The sequence below is a fragment of the Anabrus simplex genome, chromosome 7, assembly GCF_040414725.1.
Source record: "Anabrus simplex isolate iqAnaSimp1 chromosome 7, ASM4041472v1, whole genome shotgun sequence".
Taxonomy (NCBI): domain Eukaryota; kingdom Metazoa; phylum Arthropoda; class Insecta; order Orthoptera; family Tettigoniidae; genus Anabrus; species Anabrus simplex.
In genome coordinates, this window is record NC_090271.1 from 181,465,609 (window position 1) to 181,489,988 (window position 24,380).

At 40.2% G+C, this 24,380-nt stretch overlaps 1 protein-coding gene across 1 annotated transcript in view; it reads left to right on the plus strand.

Annotated features, from left to right (window-relative positions):
• Gpo1 (glycerophosphate oxidase 1) overlaps positions 1-24,380 on the plus strand; it is a 155,703-nt gene that overhangs the window by 42,341 nt on the left and 88,982 nt on the right. Inside the window, exon 6 of the mRNA XM_067151486.2 lies at positions 12,926-13,232. Coding sequence (XP_067007587.2) covers positions 12,926-13,232 — 307 coding nt within the window. The remainder of the gene's footprint in view (positions 1-12,925; positions 13,233-24,380) is intronic.

Genomic DNA, 24,380 nt, shown 5'->3' on the forward strand with positions numbered 1-24,380 from the left:
TCTGGTTCCATCCTAATGTCACTGATAAATCTCTCCACAATGTCACACTTGTAGAATGCAGTCTAGTTTCATTGCAGGAATACTTCAGTAGTCGTGGCCCAATTAAGGCTGCGACTAGTTCCAGCCTTGGTAGGATCTCTTTCCTCACGGACACTAGTCTGTTTTTAGCGCATACAAGGATCTAAACAAAACAAGTGAAGGAAGAGAGTGGAAATGTAATAACAGACCCACAGGAGATAAAGAATAAGTGGAAAGATTATTTCAATAAACTCTTGAATATGAGAATTGATGCAGAAGAGAGTCTAGGGATAAATGAGGTTGATCCAGAAATGGAGAGTGATATTGCAAATGGCAGAGGTGGAAATGGCTGTTAAACAATTGAAAACAGGAAAAGCAGCAAGGATGGATGAAATGTGTGTGAAAATGATAGACAGCAGGACCTATTGGTCCACATAGGCTGCTAAGGTGTATATGGAGGGAAAACTGAGTACCTGATGACTGGCGAAAAGTTGTAATAATACCAATGTCTGACTCGATGGCTAAATGGTTAGCATGCTGGCCTTTGGCCACAGGGGTCCCGGGTTCGATTCCTGGTAGGGTTGGGAATTTTAACCATCATTGGTTAATTTCGCTTGCACGAGGACTGGGTGTATGTGTCATCTTCATCATTATTTCCTCCTCATCAAGATGCGCAGGTCGTCTACGGGAGTCAAATCAAAAGAACTGCACCTGGCGAGCCGAACATGCCCTCGGACACTCCCGGCACTAAAAGCCATACACTATTTCATTTCATAATACCAGTATTTAAGAAAGGTGACAGTTATCAAGAAATCACACCATTGTCACAAGTAGCCAAAATATTGGAGAAAATAGAAAGGATGATGAGAGGAAGGGTGGATATAGATTTAAGAAGAGCTGTATGGATTTCAACAGGGCAGGTCAACGACTGACCCTGTATTTACCGTGAGATTACTAATAGAAAAACAGTGTGAATATGGAAAAGATCTGATGATGTTAATAGAGAAAAAGCATGGGAAACCTTGGAAAGGAAAGGATGTGGAAAGCAATCAAGGGAACTGGTGAAAGCAGTTTATAGGAATTGTTCCAGTCATACTCAGACTCCAGTGGGGAGAACAGATCGGTTTAGAAACCAAAGTGGACTAAGACAGGGAAGTGTTTCTTCACTTATATTTGTAATGGTTTCTAAAGGAAACAAAGGGAAGATATGGAGAGGATATAAAAATATTATTGTTTGCAGATGACATAGTGATCTGGGAAGTTACCAATACAGAAGTGCAAATCTAACTAGAGGCTTTAAATGACAATATTGAGAAATATGGTATGAAAATCCGTGTGGAGAAGAGCAAAACAGTGGTGATGACAAGAGGAGAAGGAAAAGGAAAATGTTGGGTAAGGAGCGCAGCAGAAGGGTACAAGCAGGAAATAGGTTCTGCCAGAATGTAAGGAACCCGGTGTGGAACAGAGAAGTTCCTATGAAATGTAAAGAGATATTGTACAAAATGTACTATACTCCTATATTAATGTATGCATCAGAGAAAGCAAGAAATGAGATTGCTTTTTTTTTTTTTTTTTTTTGCTAGTGGCTTTACGTCGCACCGACACAGATAGGTCTTATGGCGACGATGGGATAGGAAAGGCCTAAGAGTTGGAAGGAAGCAGCCGTGGCCTTAATTAAGGTACAGCCCCAGTATTTGCCTGGTGTGAAAATGGGAAACCATGGAAATCCATCTTCAGGGGTGCCGACAGTGGGATTCGAACCCACTATCTCCCGGATGCAAGCTCACAGCCGTGCGCCCCTAACAGCACGGCCAACTTGCCCGGTAGAAATGAGATTAAAATTCAGGCCAGTGAGATGAAGTTCCTGAGGAGTATGGTAGGGAAGACAAGGAGAAATAGAGTAAGAAGTGTTGAGGTCAGAAAAGGGATAGGGGTAGAAAAACTGAGTGATAGGATGGAGAAGAATAAATTGAGATGGTTGGGACATGTTATGAGGATGGAGGATGAAAGGATACCAAAACAAGTGTTGGAGGCTAAGATAGAAGGAAAGAGGGCAAGAGGGAGGCCCAGAGCAAGATAGATGGATTCTATTAAGAATAGTATAAGAAAAAGGAGACTGGAGTGGAATGCAATTACTGAAGAGGAGTGGTGGAAGGGGAGGCAACGGCGGAGAAGAGCCATCAATACCCCGAACTAGCAGAAACTGGACAAGGGGAAATGAAAATGATGATGACAAGGATGACTTGTCACAATGTCTCCAACAGTTGATTGTATGTATAAGGCTGCTACAAAAACCCTTTTGGAGGCATCACACAAAACACATGGATGAATAAGTCACTTTCTGTAGGTGGTTATATGCCAACCATCTTGGACTTTAGATAAATGACAAAAATTGAAGATCCAGGCTCTTCACCTCCATCTGAGATCGAATGGAAGAATCTCTCTCCACTGCACACCTAGGCACCACGTATCTTGAAACAGAATCTTGGCAGTAGTTAGGATCAGTGTGAATAGGTCTAATGGATCATACAATCTTGCAGTAGCTTCCAGTAACTGACATTTTGTTCCAGAGTCTTGCAGTGCACAGGTTACATCTTTATGAGTGATGAATAAGTGATCTGATTTGGAGTCTCTGAATTTGTTACCCTTTTATACAAGGGCATTTTTGCAAGTTTGAGACGAGAGGTGAGTTCATAGTAGACGGTCACAGCCAAGTTCATGGGAGGTGGTCACGGCTGTGTTTTCATTTTCTATGCTAGGTGTAAAATCATCCATAAAGGTGGAGGTGTCAAGAATTGATGCTGCAGTTGGGTTCACTTTGTGGTGTCACAAGTTCTCAAAGTGTAGCTGGAAAATAAAAAGAGAGAGGGCTACAAGTAAGACCGAGTGGCAGGAACGTACATCTATAACCTGCAGTTTCTTTCATCATTTGGAAGTTACCTTCCTCTGTACTCCCCAACCAATACCAAAGATCATTTTTCCTCCGAGTCAGTTGTAGGTCCATTAAAGAAACTATTTTAAATAATTTGGCTGTGGCAATAATTAGAATCGGTGTGAATAGATCTAACGGATCATACAATCTTGCGGTAGCTTCCCGTAGCAGACATTTTGTTCTGGGGTCTTGCAATGCACAGGTTTACTATTTTAAATAGATTTAGACAAGTCAATACAGGATCAAATGAAATACCTAATATGGTTAAGTTTATCAAGTCAGTTGTAGGTTGCATGATGGCTGTCATACATGACCATACGTACGTGTGGAACCGAAACAGTGTTGTGAAGATTTCGGGCAACAAGTTGGATTCCATTTCAGGGTCATCATTTAGAACTGGGCATCCTTATTTGTGAGACGAAGCATCAAAATCTCCATTTAGTCCAGTCCCTCCTTTGCTTCTTCACAGCATAGTGGGGTAAAATATATATTTTCTGTTGTTGCATTGGGTGGTGCTATTTCTACTCTGTTCTTGACTATGTAATCTAACATATGACCGTGATCCACTTCACCAAAATCTTTGTCTTCAGTCATCCGTCTTGGATTGTAGTGAACCATTTTTGCACTGTCGAACGATTATCAGAGATGATAATGTCTTTCTTCCTTGGTAATGCAACAACCATCCATCTAGGAGCATAGTGAACCGGTTTTGCCCTGCCGATAGGTTATCAGAGATGATAACACCTCTCTTCCGTGGTAATGTCATGACCCATCGTCTGTATTGCATTTATTAATGGGGCTTATGGAAGAAAGAAGGTAAAACTGGCTGAGTCAGCAAAGAGGATGCATCTCGATGTGCTAGGAGTAAGTGATATTCGGGTAAGGGGAGATAATGAGGAAGATATACGAGATTATCAAGTGTACTTGACGGGTGTTAGAAAGGGAAGGGCAGAATCTGGGGTAGGGCTCTTTATCAGGAATACCATTGCACGCAACATAGTTTCTGTTAGGCATGTAAATGAGCGAATGATGTGGGTAGATTTGTCAGTTGGAGGAATTAGGACAAGAATTGTGTCCGTGTATTCACCATGTGAAGGTGCAGATGAGGATGAAGTTGACAAGTTATATGAAGCATTGAGTGACATCGTGGTCAGGGTCAACAGCAAGGATAGAATAGTGCTAATGGGCGATTTCAATGCGAGAGTTGGGAATAGAACTGAAGGATACGAAAAGGTGATTGGTAAATGTGGGGAAGATATGGAAGCTGATGGGAATGGGAAGCATTTGCTAGACTTCTGTGATAGTATGGGTTTAGCTGTTACGAATATATTCTTCAAGCATAAGGCTATTCACCGCTACACATGGGAGGCTAGGGGTATCAGATCCATAATACACTATATCTTAACAGACTCTGAATTCAGGAAATCTGTTAGGAATGTACGAGTTTTTCGCGGATTTTTTGATGATGCAGACCACTATCTGATCTGTAGTGAACTAAGTATCTCTAGGCTTAGGGTAGAGAAAGTGAAATCTGTCTGCAAACGAATAAGGGTAGAAAATCTCCAGGACAAGGAAATTGGACAGAAGTACATGGATATAATTTGTGAGAAGTTTTGAACAGTAGACAGTAAGCAGGTCCAGGATATAGAAAGTGAATGGGTGGCATACAGGGATTCTGTAGTAGAAACAGCAAGGGAATGCCTAGGAACAACTGTCTGTAAAGATGGGAAAAGGCGAACATCTTGGTGGAATGATGAAGTGAGAGCAGCCTGTAAACATAAAAAGAAGGCTTATCAGAAATGGCTCCAAACAAGGGCCGAGGCAGACAGGGATTTGTATGTAGATGAAAGAAACAGAGCGCAACAAATAGTTGCTGAATCCAAAAAGAAGTCGTGGGAAGATTTTGGTAATAACCTGGAAAGGCTAGGTCAAGCAGCAGGGAAACCTTTCTGGACAGTAATAAAGAATCTTAGGAAGGGAGGGAAAAAGGAAATGAACAGTGTTTTGAGTAATTCAGGTGAACTCATAATAGATCCCAGGGAATCACTGGAGAGGTGGAGGGAATATTTTGAACATCTTCTCAATGTAAAAGGAAATCATCCTGGTGGTGTTGCAAACAGCCAAGCTCATGGGGAGGAGGAAAATGATTTTGGTGAAATTATGCTTGAGGAAGTGGAAAGGATGGTAAAAAAAAACTCCATTGTCATAAGGCAGCAGGAATAGATGAAATTAGACCTGAAATGGTGAAGTATAGTGGGAAGGCAGGGATGAAATGGCTTCATATAGTAGCAAAATTAGCGTGGAGTGTTGGTAAGGTACCTTCATATTGGACAAAAGCAGTAATTGCACCTATCTATAAGCAAGGGAACAGGAAGGATTGCAACAACTATCGAGGTATCTCATTGATTAGTATACCAGGCAAAGTATTCACTGGCATCTTGGAAGGGAGGGTGCGATCAATCGTTGAGAGGAAGTTGGATGAAAACCAGTGTGGTTTCAGACCACAGAGAGGCTGTCAGGATCAGATTTTCAGTATGCGCCAGGTAATTGAAAAATGCTACGAGAGGAATAGGAAGTTGTGTTTATGTTTCGTAGATCTAGAGAAAGCATATGACAGGGTACCGAGCGAAAAGATGTTCGCCATACTGGGGGACTATGGAATTAAAGGTAGATTATTAAAATCAATCAAAGGCATTTATGTTGACAATTGGGCTTCAGTGAGAATTGATGGTAGAATGAGTTCTTGGTTCAGGGTACTTACAGGGGTTGGACAAGGCTGTAATCTTTCACCTTTGCTGTTCGTAGTTTACATGGATCATCTGCTGAAAGGTATAAAATGGCAGGGAGGGATTCGGTTAGGTGGAAATGTAGTAAGCAGTTTGGCCTATCCATAAGTTAGAAGTAACAGACATGAAAGTAGCAAGAATGATTGCTGGTACAAACCGGAGGGAACAATGGCAGGAGGGTACTTGGAATGAGGAGATAAAGGCTAATTTAGAAATGAACTCGATGGATGAAGCTGTACGCATAAACCGGCTTCGGTGGTGGGGTCATGTGAGGCGAATGGAGGAGGATAGGTTACCTAGGAGAATAATAGACTCTGCTATGGAAGGTAAGAGAAGTAGAGGGAGACCAAGACGACGATGGTTAGACTCGGTTTCTAACGATTTAAAGATAAGAGGTATAGAACTAAATGAGGCCACAACACTAGTTGCAAATCGAGGATTGTGGCGACGTTTAGTAAATTCTCAGAGGCTTGCAGACTGAACGCTGAAAGGCATAACAGTCTATAATGATAATGTATGTATGTATTGTACTGGTTACGGCCTGTACATGCGTATTTTTTGATAGTTAATTGCATTTAATCATCACGCGTAATATTCCGAGCAAGCCTGGTTTGATTACATTCAGTGGAATGAGCGAGCGAGTCAAGGACAGCTGTGTGTGTGATGTAGCGGCAGGGGCAAGATAGATCACCCGCCTGACACGCCAAGTGTAGCTGGCCTGACCTGGTATGTTCTGGATTCAAGCGTCACACCTTCACGAACATTCGATTAAGAAAATTTTAAAACTGCTCTAATAATTATGGTAGCGACTTGAGCGACATGTCATTTTGAAGGGAATCGCATAAACATCGCAAAGCGTGAATCTCAAGTAAATCCGTCGAGGGATTCATGGGATAACCAGCTTCAAGGGATCACGCTATATGATGACGTAGAAGCCCCCAAACCGAATATAAGGAGGGCTCATTTTAGCCTGATCAATCAGTCACAGCTGAGTATTCAGCCTGGCTCTACACGCTGCCGTAGTCGTCAGAGGCTATCTTCAAGTGGTTATAGTCTTTATGCAGAACTTAAACCATCACGGCCATATGGGACTTATCAATTGTGAGCGCGTGAACTCTAAAATTATTCTAAGTCTTTATGAACAGCGACTTGCAATTTTTACCAGTGGTGAACTCTAAAACTATTCAAAGTCTTTCTGAACATGGACTTGTAATATCTGTGAGTGTTAAGGAACAAATTATTCTAAGTCTTGATGAACAGTGACTTGCAATTTTCACCAGTGATGAACTCTAAAATTATTCAAAGTCTTTTAATATTTGCGAGTGTTTAGGAACAATTTATTCAAAGTCTTTACAGACAGTGACTTGTAATTTTCGCCAGTGATGAACTCTAAAATTCTTCAAAGTCTTTACGGACATTGACTTGTAATTTTCGCCAGTGATGAACTCTGAAATTATTCAAAGTCTTTATGAACATGGACTTGTCATTTTCGCGAGTGTTAAGGAACGAATTCTTTTAAGTCTTTATGGACAGTGACTTGTAATTTCGCCAGTGGTGAGAGACCAATTATTCAAGGTCTTTATGAACTTTGACTTGTAAATTCTGCGAGTGTAGAAGAACACATTTTCGATGTCTTTGTGGACATTGAGTCCATCACCCACATTGGACTTAGATGATGAATGGTTACCTGCAATATCGTCAAAGACCATCGGAGATCATCCAGAACATCGGAAGTTCGAGACTTACTCATACACGACCAACCTGGGTGTTCCGGCCTCATCTTAACGGAGTATTTGGCATTTTCTGGAACGTGTTCCAGCCTGTTCGGCCCGGTGAGCTGGAGACCCGGACCATTAAAAGGACGATGTTGAAGACAACCCCTATCTACAATGAGGTGATGTGCAATTTGATATGCATTTCATGAATAAACTCTTATTCAATCTGATTAAAATCTTTCTTGTAGATAGGACCCTGCCTCCTGTACCAAGCCCTAGCTAGTGTCTATCCAGTTTCGCCCTGAGAACTATTTCATGCTTACGTTAAAATTAAAATCTTCAAGTCGGGCTCTTTTACTGGTACAGTATGTTTGTTAAAAATATAGAATATCAACAATGGAATGACAAGAGTTATCACCCCTCCTGCCTAATGAAGAGCAACTGGGGGTTTCCAACGAGCAAAGGCGAGTCTATGTAATCTATAGGTCTATAGGTGGGTATGTAGGTATGTATGTATTGCATCTTGTCCTATACCACTCGAGCAATTTCAACCAAACTTGGTACACTTATGACTTAGTATCAGGAAAAAAAAACCTCGTGGGGGGAAAGACACCACAAGCACCCTTAAAGGGGGGGGGCCTTGGGGGACGAGTTAAAAATAATCGAAAATAGTGTTGATTTCATAGTTTTCGGGGTCGCTGAGATAAATAGTGACACTCCGGATTTTAAAGTCCAATTTCAGCCCCCTTCAGGGCGGGAGCGAGGGGGGGGGGTGAGAAATAAAATTATTATTATTATTATTATTATTATTATTATTATTATTATTATTATTATTGTTAATCATTTTCAGGGTGGCTGAGATGAATACTGATACTCTGGAATTTGTTGAAATCCAAGTTCATCACCCTTTGGGGTGGTAGGGACGAGGGGGGTATGATATATAAAAATAATCGGAAATAGTGTCGAATCCATAGTTTAAGGGGTCGCTGAGATGAATAATGACACTCAAGATTTTTTAAAGTCCATATTCAGCACCCTTAGCGGGGGGAGAGTGAGATATAAACATATTAATAATAGAAAATAGAAGTCGAATCCATAGTTTTGGGGTCGGGCAATGTTACGGGCTTGACAACACTGTAGCTATCTGGAAGCTTCGGCACTTTTCTGTTACTACGGTCAATACAAGAAATGCTTATGACAATTTCACGAGGTTCATCGACCTCTCCTTTGGCGGGAATTTGAAAGATAGAAATTGCTGTTCTGTGGAAAGACGATTCTGAAGTTGTGCTGCTGTAGTTATAGTCAGTGCTGTCGTACGAAAAATTCATGATGCAAGTTTGTGGGACAAATGACACCTTCTTCTTGAACTCATGAGAATCTCCCAAGTAAGCAAGACTTACTGTTTTCTCCCTAATTCTGTTTGGTGATATTGAGAGGCCTCTTTCATGCATGCCTTCAGTTATTGTCTTATTTCGTGGTCTTCCAAATACAGACAGGCTCAAGTATAATGGAACAGGTGGTTCCTGACTTTTCTTTGACAAACAGTGTTGTCTTTCGGCATGTTTTTACTGTGGTTGAAAACTATTAATTGGCTGATAATCAAAGCAAGCTGGGTTGCTCTAGTTGTGTTCTCCACTGAAGTGTAACCATTGAGTAAATAGCACACTAGAGCCAGAAGTTCTGGGGGAACGCTTGCAGTTTGTTGATCATCATTCATGTGACCATCAATTTTTTTTTTCCCTCACTTTTTTTTTCTCACTTTTGTTTTTTCACCTTTCTCACATGCATCAGCATCGTCATCAAGGTTTTCAGAATGACTATTTTGAAAAATATTACCATTATCTCGGTAATCTGCCTGAAAGTTGTGTTTTCGTTCGTGGGAAGTGATTGATAATCCTCTCACGTAGACGGGTAGTATGTGTATTTAGAAGGTCTTCACTTTCCATGCCCAGAAGACTTGTTAAGCTGTTTGTATAAAGAGGCATTTTGAATACAATCTCAGTGGATTCAAAGTCCTAGATTTTCTCTCCCATGAAGCGTGCAATGGAAGCAAAGGCCATACTTTCGCAGATAAAGCTGACCTCTTCCTCTTTTACTCCGTTTGATGTTCTGGGACAATTATTGAAACTTGTTTAGAACTTCGAATGGTACTCTGCTTCTTTGGCAACTAAATCGCCACCTTGAGGAACACTGTTCAATGTTATAATTTTGGCACTCTCTTTTATTGTCTTGTAGAGAAGCAACCTTATACAAAGGTTTTTGAGTAGTCCCCTTCATCTTTCATTTTAATAGATAATGTTGTACAGCTCCCAGACCTTGTTTATCTTTTTCTTCTTCATTCTTTCATTTGGTTCTGATGGAGTCTGTAGACAGTGTTTGGATGATGTGTTGGGTAAGGACAGTGAACATTTGTGTTTCTTTGCCCTGTCAAGTTTTGTTTTAATAAAGTTAAGGGCACACTTTTTGTGCCACTTATCTTTGCTTTTTCAAAATATTCCTTTTATTCCTTCCCTCTTATTTAACTTCTGTAAATCCAAACCACAGGGCACTGTACTTAGATTCTGAAATTCAATTAAATGTTCTGCGAGCTTCCTGTAGCCAGCACCAACAAGTGATTCAGCATTGAGAGAGAGAGAGAGAGAGAGAGAGAGAGAGAGTGGGTGGGTGGCAGGCAGGGCAAACAAAGTCTTCATCACTAGACATTTTACATAAGCAACATGTGGTCCAGTCTATGGCACTAGGAGGAGAATTAATATGTGCCAGCCATCATTAAAAAAAAAAAAAAAAAAATTATACAACACTGCTAAAAATTAAAAAAACATATTTTTGAAAATTTTGTTCCACCCTTAAGGTATAGAGGTAAATGTATAGGGATAAGAAGTGTCCTCTTCATAGGACCTTTCAAAGGAAAAGAGGAAAATTGAAATCGGGCAATTAGGAGCTGAGATACAAAACAATTTAGTGCGCCAATACGGTGGCTAATGGTGCCATTTTTAATGGCCGTCATTTTGGTGTTATACATGAATTTTCAAGTGGCTCCCTATCTGGAAAGTTATCTTTTGTCATCAACTATGTCTACAGCAATGGCACATTCCAATAAAAAAGTGCAGCTTGCTTTGGTGTACCCACCGTACTAACTCATATCATTTAAACACTGGCGGAAAAAAATATCCAAACACCATGAAATAAGGAATGTAAAATGTGGAAATTTTGGCAACATATTTGTTGAGGTAACATAATTGATTAAAGGTACAAGACAACAGGTTAATATCCGCGCAAGATGTGCCATGCTGGTCCATTAATAAACCGGTGTAATCACCTCACTGTTGAATGCAGGCATGCAACCGTACGTGCATTGTGTCAAACAGGTGTAGGATGTCAGCTTGTGGGAGGGAGTTCCATGCCTGTTGCACATGGTCGGTCAATACAGAGACGGTTAATGCCAGTTGTGGATGACGCTGGAGTTGTCGTCCAATGATGTCCCACGATTGTAAAATGGGGATAATTCCACCTAATAAATGCTACTTATTAAAAATACAATGTATTTATGCTTGGAAATACACTATTTTGCAGTACTGGTTTTGATCTGTATGGATCATCCTCAGCTGCATTAAGAACATGAGATAAAACATGTACAAATCATTGGACATTACTCAGTTTAAGAATGTGATTAAAAAGCATGATAAATAACATTAATGTATGTATGTTGGGTATTCAGCCCAAAGGCTGGTTTGATCCTCTGCAGCTCTGCCAACAGCTGTCATAAATAGCCTAGGCATCACTGAAGAAGCGTACTAGGGAAATGAGGAGTGAGGTAGTTTCCTGTTGCTTTCCTCACCGAGCCAGCCGTTGCTATTACATATCAGTCTGCCAAGCCCACTGAAATGCATGCACCAACTGACCCTATGAGTGATATTTTCTCACCATTCATAACAGGGACTGGCTGCATAGGGAATGGTATTACTAACATCACTCATACCTCAGTCACTTTCGTATTGTCAAAGCCAAGGATGAGACTGAGACAGGTCAATGAAAGTAACAAATTTGATATAGCCCATACCAGAAGACATAGTGCACTGTAAACACTACATCTCGCCAGCAAAGGCGCCCGTTACACCTGTTGTAGTTCTGTCTTCTTCATAGTTAAGATGCACTTAAAAATTCTGGTATGTTGCTAGTTGAACACTTTGTATCTTGTGTGATACTTATTCTGGTGAGGTGTAGGCTTGTTAGACATGGTGCTGAGGTATGTTGCTTTTTGTGCTGGCAGGGCTGTTTTAAAGTCAAAATGAGGTAAGCTGGCATTGACATCTTCAAATTTTGCTTGTGGAGATTGATGTTGTGTTCTTCTAGTAAAAGTTTTCTTGTTGTTTATTGTGTGCTTGGAGTAGGTGCAATCATCTATGGAACAGTAGTTGTAGAGTCTAAATGGAAAAGAGGAAAGATTACATATGAGAGAACGTCTGTTTAGTGTGATATGAGGTGGGAGCTGTGTGTGCTAGTTTACTCAGTTGGGAAGGCCAGATGCTGTTGCCCTGCTGGAAGCACATTGTGCACTACTCCTCGTATGGTGAGAGTTAGCGCTGTGAGTAGTCGAGGGGGGAGAGGGAGGGGAGGGGATAGGGGTGGTGATTTGGGTGGGCGGGGGCATGTCTTGTGGGGGAACTAGTCGAGTGTTTTTCTTGTTCTTTATTCCTTAGGTGGTGGTGTCGTAAAGGACATTTGTTTTATCTATTAGTTCATTTAAGTTGTGAATTGGATTAAAGTATTGGTCCATATGTATATAGAAATCCTCAGTAATATTGAGTAAAGTGCCTTTGGGGACTATTATTCGCAATGCTTGGGATGAGGATTGCACTTAACTCTTTCACCACAAAAAGTGACATTTAGCGGCCAGCCTACTAACCTATTACTGAAATGGAAGAAAATAATTAGATAATAGTAGAGGAGACTAAGGGGAGCGGATTATAACAAATGTGAAAACTTTCCAGAAAGTGACTAGTGTCACATTTGCACAACCAATGCTGAAATGTGTGGTTAAGTTTACACATTTAACAACCTTTGCATTGTAAATCACAATTTCTATCAAATGTACGTACATGAAGCACAGTTACAGGCTATTTGGAGATTTATTTATATCCATTGGTAGAATATCAGTTCTGCAAACATTAGATTTTTACTACCATATCTGTATTAATATTAACATGTTTTCCCTTCTGATTAAGTAAAAAAAAAAAAAAAAAAACTCCAGCTAAAACACAGGTAATCAAAATTATTGCCCCACTCTCAACTTAATATTTCCCAAACCAGTATTACTTGTGTAATTCTTACTTGAACTCTCAATCTAATACAGCAACCTATTTACAAAATGATTGTTAATGAAATAAAAATATCAAAATATTTGATCCTCTAGTCTTAAATAATTTAACTTCCCTGCAGAGTTTTTAGGCTTATACATTGACTTTAATTTTCAGGCCAGCAGAATGATGCTCGCATGAATTTGTCTATTGCACTAACCGCGACTCGTCATGGAGCCACTGTTGCAAATCATGTAACGTGTACAGCTCTCCATAAGCATTTAGACAAAAATGGAAATGAGAGATTATGTGGAGCTCATCTACGAGATGAACTGACAGGTCAAGAGTGGGATGTAAAAGCAAAATGTATCATCAATGCAGCAGGACCTTTTACTGATTCAGTACGGAAGATGGATGATCCTTTTGTCAAGGAAATTTGTTGCCCAAGCTCAGGTGTACACATCGTCTTACCTGGATATTACAGGTAAGTTACAGTAGATTCAAATTTTTTGTTAATTTCTAGAATCATTTTATTGTGATGTTTGAAAGGGTAATCAATAACTAGAGTGCAGAATTTTTCATAGTTACCTGTACAAACTTAACCCCCTCTCACTTCTCTCTTCTGTGCGCACTTATAGCCTAAATAAGTTGAATGAAAATATAGTCTTAATTTCAGTTCTTAAATATTACTATTATATATGAGACATTGGAAAGCCGGCCCCCGTGGTGTAGGGGTAGCGTGCCTGCCTCTTACCCGGAGGCCCCGGGTTCGATTTCTGGCCAGGTCAGGGATTTTTACCTGGACCTGAGGGCTGGTTCGAGGTCCACTCATCCTGCGTGATTAGAATTGAGGAGCTATCTGACGGTGAGATAGCGGCCCCGGTCTAGAAAGCCAAGAATAACGACCGAGAGGATTTGTCGTGTTGACCACACGACACCTCGCAATCTGCAGGCCTTCGGGCTGAGCAGCGGTCGCTTGGTAGGCCAAGGCCCTTCAAGGGCTGTAGTGCCATGGGGTTTGCTTTGGTTTGGTTTTTTATGAGACATTGGAAATACAAAGGACGAGCTCAGCAAATGCGTATTTTGAGGAAGAACACTTGAAATTTTGTGACTCAACTCAAAAGTAGTTATAAAACATTATTTACTTTTTTCCAGTACAAAATATTTATAAAATGTACATCTGAATCATTTTCTGACTTCTGTATACTGCTTTTTAAATTAAAAAAAAAACCATTCTGTATGGACTACATGTTAACAGTCCGCCTCATTTTCAGTGTTTAGATCTTGTTCATCTGCTGGCCTTGACATTCTGCCAGTATATCTTGAGCGCTTAGGCTTAGGGTAATCACATAAATGGGATTGTAAATAAAGGGTACAGATCTCTGCACATGGTTATGAGGGTGTTTAGGGGTTGTAGTAAGGATGTAAAGGAGAGGGCATATAAGTCTCTGGTAAGACCCCAACTAGAGTATGGTTCCAGTGTATGGGACCCTCACCAGGATTACCTGATTCAAGAACTGGAAAAAATCCAAAGAAAAGCAGCTCGATTTGTTCTGGGTGATTTCCGACAAAAGAGTAGCGTTACAAAAATGTTCCCAAGTTTGGGTTGGGAAGAATTGAGAATAAGAAGAAGAGCTGCTCGACTAAGTGGTGTGTTACAAGTAACTATTCTCATTTTGGTTCCGTATTGAAGATGACGTATGTCTCAAATATTATTACAATATTTGAGACATAAGTGGTATGTTCCGAGCTGTCAGCGGAGAAATGGCATGGAATGACATTAGTAGACGAATAAGTTTGAGTGGCATTTATAAAAGTAGGAAAAATCACAATATGAAGATAAAGTTGGAATTCAAGAGGACAAACTGGGGCAAATATTCATTTATAGGAAGGGGAGTTAGGGATTGGAATATCTTACCAAAGGAGACGTTCAATAAATTTCCATTTTCTTTGAAATCATTTAAGAAAAGGCTAGGAAAGCAACAGATAGGGAATCTGCCACCTGGGCGACTGCCCTAAATGCAGATCAATATTGATTGATTGATTGATTGATTGATTGATTGATTGATCGATCGATCTTCACCCAAAGGTGAACTTGGGTAACTTTTAACCATTCATCTAAATTCATCCCTGTGCCTGATTTTGTTTTCAGGGATACCGATCTGTCTGAGATCTTTCTCACATTCCTAGAACCACCTCGACCGTGCAGCTTTTCATTTTATGAATTTCCAGATTTTCTTACTCTCTCGTTAATCATATGGAAGATGTGACTATAGAGCAGTAATCTTCTCTTTTTAATGGATGGTATAGGTTTTATCTTGCTGAAAAGTTCTTCATTTGACTACAACCATACTTGCCCATCAACCCATCTGTTGCCCAGAACTTCTGTAATATCTTTCGTTCCATCTTTGCTGATTGAGCAACTTGTCCCTTTCTATTCATAGCCAAGAATCTCTGAAGTGCATAATCCTTCTGGTTTCACAGCTGTACTGTAGTGTCTAAGCTTGACTCTTATTCTCAGAAGCTTCTTATTGTAGGTGGTTTTTGTCAGCTGATGATCCCGGTCCACTAGATCCTGATATTGATCGCTTTCTGTTCTAATCCATTCTTCTGGATTATTTTGCCCAGATACTCGAACTTCTTTACCTATTCATTCATCCCACAGTTAGTGATCGTCCATTCTGGTCCATCATTGATGTTTGTCATGCAGAGTGTATCAGAACTATACTGACAAAAAGTCAGATATGCTCTTCATGTTATGTTAAGAATTTTTTTTCTTTTTGAGAAAATGAGGTTACTTTGTTATTTCCGGGCGCGCAATCAAATTGACGAACTTGCTGTGTTTGCTATGCCAGAGAGTTAGCTGCTGCCTGTTGCTGTACGCCAGAAAATAGAAGGGACGGGAAAACAGAGGTAATGCTCATTACGAATGCGCAAGTTTATCGTTTGTTTTGCATAGTCGCTTCTCAGCCTCAGTAGGCAGTGTACAGTTTCTTGTGCACAAATTGACTACTGTGCAAACCCTATAGAAGGGGAAGATGAACTTATACCAGGAATACAGACAGCTTTCCAGGTTCATGACACACCACACATCCTGAACAGAGTCCAAAGGTCACTACTACACCATTGTGAACTGTGCTTCGAAGAAGGTGGGGGGGGCATATTGAACATTTACTGTAATCAAACCATTGGGCATATTGTTTCCTTTGTTTAGCATTTCATTCCATTTACAATGTTGTGATCGAAGGAATACACAATCGTGGGGTGGCAGTGTTGCCTCTTCGCACATGTTAAATAATAAAGAACGTTTTGCGACCATCAGACGAGACGGGAAATGATCTGGTGTATTCCTTGATGTCAGGTGTGTCTTAATTACAGTATGGTCTTGTACTCTGTGTGCAGTTACATCTGTTTAATAAATGAACTGTGAATATTGCCTGTAAGAGACAAGGACAATCCTTTGCGAGTCGAAGGAGGAAACTTGAGCATACTACGCGCAGAACATTATCTTCTGTCTCCATCATACACACAACTTATCCTCCCTCCCCTTCTCTTCCCTGAAGCATGGCAGCAGCTTGTGCTCGGGCATAGCAAATATGGCGAGTTTGTCAATTTGAATCATGCACCCAGAAGTAACACAGTAACCTTATTTTCTCAAAAAGAAAAATTTTCTCCACTAATCCGATTACACCATCGTTCTTAAGATAACATGAAGAGCATCCCTGATTTTTTCTCTGTATAGTTCTGGTTCACCCTGCATATTTTGTCTTCTCAGAGGAGATTTGTAGATCTACCTCCCAGCTATTTGTTTCTAAGGGTTGATATTTCTTATTGCTGAACTGATGTTAGTAAAAATGGCCTAGTCATCTGCAGAAGATAGTGAGCATATACCCCTGTGAGTTTGGGACTTAATCTGAACCAGTCTTCATTCCCTTCTTGCCCACGTGTCTTCCTCCATTCATGAATGACCTTCTACAGTTAAAAAGGAGTGGAGAGAATCCATTACCTTGTCTGACACCAGTTTTGATCTGAAATGGCTCTTCAGATCTCATCTATGACTTTCAGTTTCAAGATTGTGTTGGTGAGAGTCTATCTGATCATGTTTCTGGATGTGTCATCCAACCAGACTCTTCCAGAATATTCAATAATGATGCTTGATCAGTCAAGTCACGTGCTTTCGTAAAATCGACGAAGAGGACCACATAGTTGTACCTTCTCATTGTCTTGTAACTGATGATGTTCTTCAGATTGAAGATCTGTTCTGGGCAGGAACATCCTTTCAGAAACCAGACTGGTACTAACCATTCTGTTTATCAAGATTATCTTGGATTCTATTCTTGAGTACTTTTGAAAGGAACTTGTATGGAATAGGCAACTGCTGATGTCCCTCTCATCTCTCTTTACATGCAGAGGGTGGATTAGTGCTGACTGCCCTTTCAGAAGACCTATTAGTTCTCTATATCTTCTGAAAAAGCACAGCAAGCATGTTCAGGATATAGTCATTTGCCAGCTTCAGTATTTCTGCCATGATTGAATCCTCTCGAGCTGCTTTATTTGCCTTCAGGTTATCGATCTGTTCAATTTCCATTGTACAGGGTGGGTGCAAGTTAGACAGACCTTGGATTGGGTGGGACGTGGGCAGTCTCTGTATTAGTTTGTCACAGCTGAATAACTTGTTAAAGTAACATACCAAAGTAGTACAGCTTTCTTTGTTGTTCAGTTCTAGCTTTCCATCTTCATTTTCTGAAGGATAGACTGGAGGCTTGATAGCCTCTTAGGTTGGATTTGAAAGCTTTGAAAGCTTTCCATCTTCATTTTCTGAATGATAGACTGGAGGCTTGATAGCCTCTTAGGTTGGATTTGAAAGTTTGGTAGAAGTCCCTGACATTGTTCTGAAAATCCTAGTCAGTCTGTTCCATGTACTGTTTCTCATGTGGATACCTTGTGTTGTGGAATTCTAGGGGCTGCATCTTTCGTAACTTCACAGAATAAATCAAACTCTTCTTGGGGAACTGACAGCACTTCATTGAAAGCAGCACATAAGGTGGGAACAAAATAATTGCCACTGGAGTGTGGATGGTTGGAAAAAGGTCACCTGGTCCGATGAATCCTGATTCATGGTTCATCACATCAATGGCTGAGTGCATGTATGCCAGTTTTCATCAAGGTTATGGTACGTTGTTGCACGGTCGGGCGGAGACTGGCTGGCGGAGGATATGTGATAATGTGGGCGTTATCATGGTACACACTGGGGCCCATTATTCCTGTACACCAATAGGGAACATGCATAATTTTCAAAAATATTTTTTTTTGAAAAGTACACCAATGAAATAGTACGTAAACGTATTACATTGTGGTAAGTTGCCTTGTTTTCTACCGTTAAAAAAATATTTAATAGTGTCTTTCCGCAAGGCGAGTGAAACGGCCTCTGACGTAAGCGGCGCACTGTGACGTCACGATCCAGTACCGCATGCAGCTCTACCAGCCGTTGCTAAAAGCCGATTGTTTATTATTCATGATCGCGAATAACTTCGAAATGACGGAAGAAAGGTTCAAAACAGCACAGTCAGACAATCTACCATGTGTAGATGTCATCGTTCTTGAAAAATAGTGACTTTTGTGGCCGCAGAAATTCGCGGATAAAAAGGAAGTTTGTAAGTGGCGTCTTTTATATACGTGCAATGTACTGTAACCCATAGTATTAGGATAACAACGAACCTGGATAGATATCACATCACTTTCAACATTTCCTTCTAGACTGATTCCCATATTAAAGAATAACATTAAATTTTCAGGCTTTCAGCATTAGTAAAGTAAGGAATCGGATTTCAGCACTAACATAAACATATAGGTAGCATTATAGTACTAGTCCATCTCTGTGGTGTAGTAGTTAATGTGATTAGCTGCCACTCCCGGAGGCCTGGTTTCGATTCCCGGCTCTGCCATGAAAGTTGAAAACAAATAGTACGAGGGCTGGAACGGGGTCTACTCAGCCTCGGGAGGTCAACTGAGTAGAGGGGTTGCGAATCCCACCTCAGCCATCCTCGAAGTGGTTTTTCATATTTTCCCACTTCTCCTCCAGGCACCTAAGGCCACGGCCGTTTCCTTCCTTCTTCCTTGTCTATCCCTTCCGATCCTCCCATCCTCCAACAAGGCCCCTGTTGAGCATAGCAGGTGAGGCTGCCTGGGCGAGGTAATGGCCCTTCTCACCAGTTTCATCACCATACCCAAAGTCTCACGTTCCAGGACACTGCCCTTGAAGCGGTAGAGGTGAAATCCCTCGCTGAGTCCGAGAGAAAACCAACCCTGAAGGATAAACTGATTAAGAAAGAAAGAAAGAAGGAAAGAAAGAAAGATCATAGTACGATAGGGCTATAGTCTATCATTCCCCAAAAAATATATATTTATGGTTGGGACAACTGGCCTACCCACTTCCGGGGCCCATGAAAGAGAAACATTAAATATCTTTGTAGAGGAAAAAAGTTAAACAAGATAAAGATAAATATGACTTCATCTAGTTTTCACAAGTTGGACTGAGTGGTTCAGACGGTTGAGGTGCTGGCCTTCTGACTCCAACTTGGCAGGTTCGATCCTGGTTCAGTCCGGTGGTGGTTGAAGGTGCTCAAATACATCAGCCTCGTGTCGGTAGATTTACTGGCACGTAAAAGAACTCCTGCAGGACTAAATTCCTGCACATCGGCGTCTCCGAAAATTGTAGAAATAGTTAGCGGGGCGTAAAGCCAATAACATTAATTACATTTGGCTTTTAACAAGCTGAGTATATCAGGCAAGAAAAGTGTCCTGGTGACATTTTAGTCGTTCAATACAGGAATGTCTTTGGGTGCTGTGATTTTTACTTTCTTTTTTTTTTCTTTTCTTTTTTTTTCCCGTCACACCGTCACATATAGGTCTTATGGCGACAATGGGACAGGAAAGGCCTAGGAATGGGAACGAAGCGGCCGTGGCCTTAGGTACAGCCTCAGCATTTGCCTGGTGTGAAAATGGGAAACCACGGAAAACCATCTTCGGGGTTGCCGGCAGTGGGGTTCGAAACCCACTATCTCCCGGATGCGAGCTCACAGCTGTGTGCTCCTAACTGCACGGCTAATTCGCCCGGTATTTTTAACCTTCGGTTTATTGGCTTGGCTTGTATAACCTAAAACTTAGGCTAAGTTGGATAATATTTTAAACACCAACATCACTATTTTCACCTGTGTGCAATTATGTTATTTATTTCATTAATATTGTGATAATTATTATAACTGAACATTGTTAACTTATAAGACCCCAACAGACAAGCATTGGTTTTGTGTAGAATTATACATTTGTTAAATTCATGTTGTTTCCTTTCATGATGTACATGCCTATTTTTTGTTATATTATAGAGTATTTAGATATAGCCTAAATTTCTTTACAAATTAAGCTCTTCAATAAAGACATAAATAACTGTTGCATGCCAAGATAAATTGCTAGAATTAGAGCTGTCAAAATGGTTCATAACCCCTTTGATTTATTATCTTGACATGGATCACCCAAAACATAGATTAGGTTTGGAGAATACTTTAATAATCAGCATTAATTAATGCACTGTTTATTACTTTCATATTCCAAGATGTAATTGAAGCATTTAAATAAAGCATCATACATTAAAATTTAAAGTTTTACCACTAGAACAGCTGACATGGAAAAGTGATTGAAAATTCAAACAAAATCATCTTACGTTAAAATCTTCAAAAAAATAAACTGTAGACTTTTCCGATATATCGCCAGCATTTCTCCAGCTCGCCAAAATCCATTTCTCACTAGTTTTAGCGTCTTTGGAACATTTATAAACAATTTGTTTGGGATGGTATGCGATGTGCTATTGCACATCGGAACTCTACACCATTTAAGTTTTCAGCCTCACTGTCTGCGCAGGATTAATTTTAAGTCTAAAATATACCACTCATATTATTATCCAATGTATAGACCTCGAATTTAACCATACCAGACACTAACATAAAGTAGAAATATGCGAAGTGTATCCTGCTTCTCACAGCACACTATGTGTTATTTCGTCTGCTAATTCAGTCAACCTGTACGATGACGTCAGACCAATGAGATCGCGTACTTGCGTCACGTGACAGTTTTGTACATTGATTTACATTTTTATTATGTTTGGAGTTATTATTTGTACATTCTGATCACATTTTTGAATTCTGAATGAAATTTTGAATCAGATTAGCATATTTGTAATTAAAACCCCAGATCATGCATGTTCCCTATTCCTAACAGCTATTCAGTATCTGGCTGTTGAATTCAAAATCAGAATCTCTTTATTTGCAAATGAGGTGTCTACCTCGGTGGCAAATGGTACACTAAAATACATTATTGTCAAGCACTAAATATTAAATTAACAAGAGAAGAAAATTTTCCTATAATACAATATTATACAATTTACGCTAACAATGTTTTCTATTAAACACACAGCTCATCCGTAATAAATTTATATTGTTTACAAAATTCTACTTATAATATCTCCTGTACTACTTACAAATATAGTCAACTGATATACAGTACGTGGAATTACTTCAAATGATACTATACAACTGGTACAAGATTAATATTTACATTGCATTTATTTATTTACTTTTTTTTTTTACCCGTTCTGGATTCTAAGTAGCATAACGACCTGCTGCGTCTTAACAAGAGCCCCTTTTGCCACCACTTTTCAGAGTTCCTGAAGGGCCTTCACAGCTACCGTAGCGGTCCCAGGGCCCTCAAAGTCCCCACTGTACTTCACCCCTACAGGCAGTCCCCTACTTTGGCTGTCCAAACTCCTTAGACCAGGGGATGGAATTAATTTATTCACACACATTTTTTTATTTACAATAACCTGCACTGGTCGAATGCCCTCTAACACTTCATTTATTTTCTCTGTTGCTGTTTATTCTCTTCTTGAATATCTGTACAGATTTTGGAAAAGGATCAAACACTACCCGTGGTAAACTGTTCCACTCCTTCACACCCTTCCCAATTGATGCCTCACCATCTTGCAACCAGATGTGGTATGCTTTGCTGATGTGGAAGTGATCATGCTCTCATGTCCATCATTTGGTGATATAGCTCGACAACTCCGACTGAAACCCAGCAAAGAATGTCACGGGAGACATTTCTGTTAAGCCAGCATTGAAATCCACTGGCTTCATGCTTTGGCTCTCACTGCACATAGCTTGACTATACTGAGGTGGTGCTGGCGTGAACTAGGCCGAAATAACCAGTGTCGCTGGCTGTTGTATGCCGAGTGTTGCATTGTATTGAATTATGGCTGTTATGCTTTGTTAAATTGGCAACAGTCTTCTCTCTCGTACTCGCTTAGCTCTCTCCGTTACACTAGTTGATGGAACTAGCACTCATTTCGCTTAGCTTCCAAAGTCTTGCTTAAACTTGTCGCACTCTAGTAGTGCTGGCAGTGGACATTCAGTTTTAGCTCACAAAGATGTATCAGTGGCTATGATTGAACAGTGCCTATGTGAAGAAATGTGGTGAATTTTGATGGAATTCCTGCTAATATTTCTGCATTACCAGTGCACCCAACTCTACAACAGGGCTGGCTGTGCGGAAGATTGCTCCCAAGGAAGTGTTTTATCACTTAACTGAAGTTGAGAAGTATATTGACATATTTCATATCAATCCTCAGAGATTTCACTGGGAAGGAATGATCGTATCATTATAATCACTGAAATCTGGACATAAACATACAAACCATTATTTAAACATCATCCTACCACTATTACAGTACATTGAACTGAGCAGTATTACATGTTGTTTTTGCAGTGCCACCTTCATCAGACAGTACAGAAGAATTGTCCAAAACTGTTGGCCATTGCAGTAATCTTACATGACAATGTAGACACTGTTACACTTTGTTCACAGTGTTTGAGATAGGAGGTCTTACCACATTCTCCATATTCCCTGATCTTAGTCTGTGTGATTTAAGTCAGGGGGGGTCTCTTCCTGCATCGCGCTCACTTGTTTCTCTCCCTGGCCGCCTTCTGCGTGACGTCATGTGATATGAGACAGCGCTCACCCGTCCTGCTGAGACGTATTACCACTACAGTCTAAAATGGTCATAACTTCTGAATGATTCATGCAAATAATATCCTGACAAGGTTATTGTAATCCTTATAAAATACTGGAGGAGGAGAGACAATTTATTTTGATGAACTCGAGGATAATATTGCAATATTTATTTAATTTTAAGGATTTTTTTACCGCGGACTATAGCATAAAATCGCTTCTAGAGGGCAGCCAGTTGGAAATAGGTATGTGCCATCCAGGACTTTTTTGTAGAGGTTTCTATGCTCTACAATTCGTACACTTACACTTGGGGTCTATTGTTGATGGTTCACGCAGCGTAAGCCAAGAAAGCAAGTGGCCGACCAATACTTTTGTCTCTTTCTACGTATTTACTGTATATCGGATCACGGATACTGTATTATTTCACAAGCCTCAAAATATATTCAGAAATATAAGTTATTAGCACATAATAATGTTAATGTTATTGGTTTTACGTCCCACTAACTTGAATTTGAGCACCTTCACTACCGGACTGAGACAGGATCGAACCTGCCAAGTTGGGCTAAGAAGGCCAGCACTCTACCATTTGAGTTGCTACTCAGCCCAGCTATTAGCACATAATAATTTTATAGTGGTTCACTACGTGAACAGTGTTCGTGTTGTCAGTATCTGAAGTAGAACTACTGTACTGATTAAAATGCAGTCAACATATGGAAACGTGTGTGGCGCTATAAATTGTCGGCACGTAAAAGAACTCCTGTGGAACAAAATTATGGCACCTCAAGTCTCAGATAACCGTAAATGTTGTTAGTGAGACGTAACACAAATAACATTATTATTATTATTTTGCATATTATAAAGACAATAACGACAATAACCATCATAGCCAGTTAGTTTGCTACTGTGATGGCATAACAATACTTCCTCGTCAGCAATGCTTGGTTGTTGAAACTGTTTGTAATAAACTCTTGAATATCTCCATTATTACAGCTCATACAGTAAAAAGGTCAGATAAAAAATTAGATGTATGGCTTTTCAGGCGTTTGCTCTATTAACCAGCATTTTGTCTTAGGTCTGACACTAGACTCGTCAGAGTGGGATGTGTCAGACCCTACCCACTGATGCTGGGGTGTATGCAGGTGAACTTATCAGAAGCCTATTTATGAGGCACAGTCTGATAACTGCATACGGGAGATAAAACTCCACAATGGAATTAATGCCCGCTTAGCAATTCCAAATGGAAATTCTAAATTCCCTCCATGGGAATTTAGAATTTCCACCAGTAAAAAGGTGTCAGATATAAACTATAATATTGTCATGTGCTAATAGCCGGGCTGAGTAGCAACTCAAATGGTAGAGCGCTGGCCTTCTTAGCCCAACCTGGCAGGTTCGATCTTGTCTCAGTCCGGTGGTGAAGGTGCTCAAATATATAGTTAGTGGGACATAAAATCCAGTAACATTATTATGTGCTAATAACTTATATTTCTGAATATATTTTAAAGCTCGTGAAATAATACAGTATCCATGATCTGATATACAGTAAATACGAAGAAAGAGACAAAAATGTTGTGCG